Source organism: Salvia hispanica, chromosome 1 (genome assembly GCF_023119035.1).
Source record: "Salvia hispanica cultivar TCC Black 2014 chromosome 1, UniMelb_Shisp_WGS_1.0, whole genome shotgun sequence".
In the NCBI taxonomy this organism is placed as follows: Eukaryota; Viridiplantae; Streptophyta; class Magnoliopsida; order Lamiales; family Lamiaceae; genus Salvia; species Salvia hispanica.
Genome location: NC_062965.1, coordinates 38577347 through 38583328, shown reverse-complemented (window position 1 = coordinate 38583328; position 5982 = coordinate 38577347). Strand labels below are relative to the sequence as shown.

Below are 5982 nucleotides of genomic sequence, written 5' to 3'. Positions count from 1 at the left end.
GTGGAAAAACATGGACCAATTATACATTCATAAATGTACAAATATTAAACTATATCATCAATATGAATGAGTTAGTACACGTAGATTAAATGTAATATCAGTTGAAACCACAACTCTAGCCAAACCATTAATCAAACAACCATAACATGAAACATAAAATAAATTGAAGGAATGTGAATAGAATAGAAAGAAAGAAGCATGCATATTCCCTATATCAACATAGAACACGATGATCATCATCTAACTAATACCCTCTCTATCCTATTAAAATGAAACGTTTTTGTTTCTGGATTGTATTATTAAAAATAAAACGTTTCTAAAAATGGACCAACATTTTACTCTCTTTTCAATAACTCACAAAAAAACACTACATAAAATCTGGTACTGAAAACCAAATGTTTCATATTTAATGGGACGAAGAGAATAGTGTAATGTAGTATTCCGTATTTGATTAAAGATGATAATAATGAATAAGTAATGTGACATACAAGAATTAAAAGTTCTAAAATTGTTGGGGGATTTTTTTGGAAGAGGAAGAAGTCTTGTTATTATGCATCCATACTTTGAAAACCTGCCTCTTGACGCCAACCTCAGCGCAGAATCTCTGCACTGAGGTGTCGTCTTCTCTGGGGATTCGCCACCCCAACTTCTCAGCAAACTCCAGCATCTTCTCCTTCTGCTCCACCGTGAACTTGGTCCTGAACCTCTTCCTCGCAGAGAACTGCGGCGGGAGCGGCGCCGCCGCCACAGCCGCGTGGAAGTTGAGCTCCTCGCTCGACGAGTCCGTGGCGGCGGCAAAGGCCATCTTGACCGGCTGCACCATGGGGCTCCAGTGGTGGTGCTGGCTCATGGAAGGGGACGGGAGCTGGAGCGGGTGCACCACCACTGGCTCCCTCCGGTGGAAGTTTCGGTGGCAGCTGCAGGCGGCGCACTTCAGTGCCTCGAGTGTGCCGTAGTCGCCGCTCGGCATGAACTCGCCGCAGCCGTCGGTGATGTTGCCTCCAACGCCTGCGGCGTGGTTCTTGAGGCACTCGCGGTAGATGGGTCGCTTGGATCCGCCAGAATGCGGGTCGGACCCTAATTGCACCATTTCCTTGTCTTCGCCAGGTAAAGACATTCTTGATAAACCCTACAAATTATCTCAACCACTAAAAATTAAACTAATAATAAGATAGCAGCATTATTGAGACTTGTAGTGCAAATCCCAACAACCCTCCCATCCAAGTCCATTAATTGGAAGACCTAATTAGTGGAATTGAGTGAGAAGAAAGAGACCTAATTAAGCTAGGGTTATTAAAGCTTGGGTGAAGGAGAGAAAGGGGAAAGAGGGGTATGAAAAATTGGGAAGAATTTGAGTAGCTAGTGAGTGTTGCAGTGGTTCCAACAGCCAACTAAGTATCCAACAAGAGACAGGTTTGTTGCTTGTGATGAAGCTAAGGTGGGGAAGAGAGAGAGAGAGAAAGATGAGTGGGAAACAACTGATGATGAGATTAACAATCGATCTGAACACAAAAAACAACCGACAATGTCATGTTCGTCCTCTCCCACGCCCTGCCACTTGGTCCCATCCCACCCTTCATTATTGCACACCATCCCAATTTTCCTACCCACCCACGTATACCAATAGGATTTCTTATTCAATCAAGAATTCTACTACTAATAAGGATAATAAGAGCATTCACATTCGTGCTCTTAGCTAAGAGCATGGAGGTAGGCCAGGACCCACTTTTACTCCTTGTCCTTAGCTAAGAGCACAACACCCCCATCCGTGCTCTCTAAGGACAAGCTCAAGGGTCCCACCATTCTATTATTAAATTTAAATACTCCAATTATTAGAAACATTTCTACATTATAAAAATACATTAAAAAATAAAAATTACATAATTAAAATCCTAAAATATAAAAATTACATAATTAAAATACTAAAAAATAAAAATACATAATTAAAATCTTAGAAAATAAAAAAATACATAATTAAAATCCTACAAATTAAAAATTACACACGTGGAAGACTAGTCATCTATCCCCAATTGCCTCTTGAGACCCTGGATCATTTGCTCATGTGTTGCAAGTTGATCCGAAGTCATCCGAGACGTATCGTTCATATAGAGTTGACTCAAGATGGCCCACAACGTGTTGTTCGGGGGTGGAGGAGGCAAAAAGGGAGCGGGGGTAGCGGGGGCGGATGGAGTCGAGGCGCGACGGCAGGGGCGGTTGGCCGCCGCCTTCTTCCTTCCTTGCGGGCGGAACCGCCGGCGCCGTCGGCTACCTAAGTTAGCTCCGGCAAGCCGGGTAGCCACATCATCAAAGACGCCGTCGGATAGAGCAACCGACCTGGACCGTTTGCCGGAGGAGCCTGGAGGAGGATGCTACTATGCCGCCCCTATACTTCGGATGTTGGCACCCCTCCTGCCAACAATCGAGGTACTTGAACGGTTTGAACTCCTCCCGTTGGTATGCCGCCAAGGCGGCAGTGATGATGTCGAGCTCGTTCGTGCCGCTCCCCGCCGACCGCTCTTCCTAGAGGTAAATCCCCTGAAACTTTCCGATTGCCTCGTTGCATCTGTAGATGCAATTGCGAACCATACTATCATTGCGATAGATGGTTCCCGCCGGCCGGGTTTCATTGTAGAGGCGAGTGATGCGCCACCAATACGTATCCCCGGTTTGGTTCGTGCCGACGTCCGGATCTTCGGAGACTGCGAAGTAGGCGTTGAACATCGCCATCATCTCACCCGAAGTGTACGGGGTGCGGGTGCCACGAACAGGAGGAGTATGAACCGAAGTAGGAGTAGGAGTAGAGCTGCTGCTCCCTCCCAATCCGGGTTCGGGTGCCCACCCGAACCCGGGGGCGTTTAGGTCGTGCAACGGGTAACGACGGTAGCCACCCGCCAGCTTGCGAACCTTGGGTTTGAGAAGGGGCCGTAAATTAGGTTTCCGGACTATATCCGGCCTCGGAGTCGAACCAATCGTGGTTCCAACCGCGATTGCCGGAGGAGTGATCGCACTGGTGCCGGACATTGTGTAGTGTGGTGGGAATTATTATCGAGAGTATGAGGAAAAAAGATGAGAGAATGTAGATGATGATAGAATAGATAATAGATGAGAATGTGATTTTTTTTGTGTTGGAGTGGGGGTATTTATAGATGAAAATGTGAATTTTGGGGAAAAAAAATTGAAAAATAAATTAAAAGTGGGTAGAAAACGGATATATTGTTTTGAGAAGTGGGAAAATATTTTTTTTATTTAAAAACATTTTTCAAAATAAATTTTGAATTTTTTTAAAAAATAAAATAAAAAAAACGAAATTGCCAACGGCTATGCCGTTGGCCAATCAGAAGCTGCCACGTAATGGTGCTCAGCGGCACGGACGTGCTCTTAGCTAAGAGCAGCGCCGTGCCACTGGCACAGACGGACGAGGCTCAGCGGCGGACGGAAAGCTATGTGCTCAGCGGCACGGACGGACGAGCACCGTCCCTGCTACCGCTGCGGATGCTCTAATTTACTTTAAATTCTAAAATAAACATGATAAAAACATACTACTCCATTCCTTCGGAGCAAGCTGGCAGTCCTCGTCCACGGGCAGTAGCAAGGCGGCGGTGAAGTCGACGTCGCAGCAGCGACGACGACTCAACAGCAGCGCCGGAGATGCAGCATCGAAGATCTGCCAGCGAGACAGCAGTTTTTCCGGCGGAGACAGCTTTTCGAGCAGGAGCCCTTCTTGGGCAGTTTCCGGGCTCGGAGGAAGCTATTGTCGCAGCCGCTGCGAAGGCGACGCCACAGCAGCAGTGCCGGTAAAGCAGCAGCGGCAAACGGGCAGCGACGGTGCGACGACGCTGCGACAGCAGCGACGGCATCTCGCAGTGCAGCGCCGGAGCTGCGATATCGACGCAGCAGCGTCGGAGATGTCCAGCAGCAGCCGCTGTGCGTGGAGTTCCGGGCAGCAGTAGCTGTGCTCGACGGCGGTGAGCGCACAGCAGCGCGATGCCTACGGAGGACGAGCATCAACGGCTGTGATTCGAGTGGGAGTCCTTCGTGGGCAGTTTCTCGGATTCGAGTTCTATGTCGCTTGGCCTCGTTCCGTGACTTAGCTTTCCAAATTTGATTAGGGTTTCCTAACCCTTGCAATTAATTTTGGAAAGTATTCAAAATTAATTTGGAAATAAGATTTGAATATATCTTTTGTGGATTTTATATATTATACTCCCTCCGTCCACGATTAAGAGTCCCATTTCTAAATGACACGGGTTTTAAGAAATGTCAAGAAAAGTGGGTGGAAGAAAGTTAGTGGAATAGGGGTCCCACTAATATATATTAGTTTTAAATGATATGTGAGTGGAATGAGTTAGTGGAATGTGGGGTCTCTTTACCATTTATGGTAATTATGAACCGGGACTCTTATTCGTGGACGAACCAAAATGGAAAAACGGGACTCTTATTCGTGGACGGAGGGAGTATAAGATTTTATTTTGTATTAAATCATAGATTAATTATAGATTTTATCCTTATTTTATGGATTTGTAGGGATTTTAATCCTAGATGAATCCTAGTTAAATTTGGATAATGACAATCTAATTTTATTTTTATCCTATGGATTAATGTGGATTCATCCCTTGACAAATCCTAGTTAGATTTAAATAATCATAATATTATTTTAATTCTTATCCTATTAGTTTATATGAATTTATTCATGGATAAATTCTAGATGGATTTGGATAGTGATAATATAATATTTTATTCTCATCTTATAGATTTATATGGATTTATTCCTAGATAAATCTTGGATAGATTTGAATAATGATAATATAATATTACCTAATTCTATGGATTTATGTGGATTTACTCCAAGATTAAATCCTAGATGGATTAGGAATAATATTAATATAATTTATTTTTATCCTATGGATTTGAATAGATTTAATTCTATTAAGACAAATCCTAGATGGATTAAAAATAAATATTAATCCAAGTTATCCTTATCTTTTGGATTTATATCCTAGATAGATTAGGATAATGATAATATATAAGAAAATCCTTATTTAATTGGATTTAGATATATTTATTTATCTAAGAAATCCAAAGTAATTTGTGTAAGAAATCCAAAGTAATTTGTGATATATTCTAGATGTCTATTCTAAATAGAATTAAGATTTGTACAAATCTTTATTGATTGGATTTTATTTTTATCTTATGGATTATGATGGAAGTGTTTCTATCTAGTAATATCCTAGTGCGATTTAAATAATGATAATCCTAGATCAACGTTATCTTGAATCGTAGGATTTGATTTTATCGAAATAAAATCTTGAATAATCCTAAATGGATTTAGATAGTTAACTCTATCTTGATAAATCCTAAATAAATTTGGATAATTGTTATCCAATATAAAACTTAATTATTTAATTGATTCTCCCTTGACTAGATTAAATAATTGTCGTTAATTATCATGTGTGTTTAAATGCCATGCATTAAATGGATTTATCTGTTTATTTGGTGTTTATCTATTTTAAGTGGATTATCTGCTTTATCTGCTTATGTGATAATTATGCAAAAACCATACAAAATATCTAAGTGATGATTACAACAAGTGCGTTGTATACGGTCTCCATCGGTTGGACTGCCAAATTTTGTGAAGCTGATTTTCTAATATTATCGCCACCTACAAAGTAGGGACAATAATCCTACGAAAACAGTAAGTTCATAAGGGCGGACTTCTCACATAATAAATAGAATGAACTAGAAAGTGGTTCCCAATATTATTGCCACCTGCAAAGTGGGGACAATAATCCTAAGGAACTGCGAGTTTCAGGGTTCAATCAGAATTTATGAGATAGCTTGGTTTTGTTATCAGCACATGAACATTGTTATGGGAGTGTGTTGTAGAAATAAAATACTGTAATGCTAAATCTGATGGTCGTGCTTAGGCAGCATTAGGCGTGTTGACCTCCAAAGGAGGAAGATATTGATGCGTCGGTGTTGTGA

General features: G+C 41.8%; 1 protein-coding gene across 1 annotated transcript; it reads right to left on the bottom strand.

The window, feature by feature from the left end:
* Positions 1-424: 424 nt before the first annotated feature.
* Positions 425-1537, bottom strand: LOC125215294 (zinc-finger homeodomain protein 5-like). The gene has a single exon (XM_048116672.1). It carries the CDS (start codon positions 1115-1117, stop codon positions 503-505), a length of 615 nt encoding a protein of 204 aa, XP_047972629.1. The 5' UTR covers positions 1118-1537; the 3' UTR covers positions 425-502.
* Between the last annotated feature and the right edge of the window lie 4445 nt (positions 1538-5982).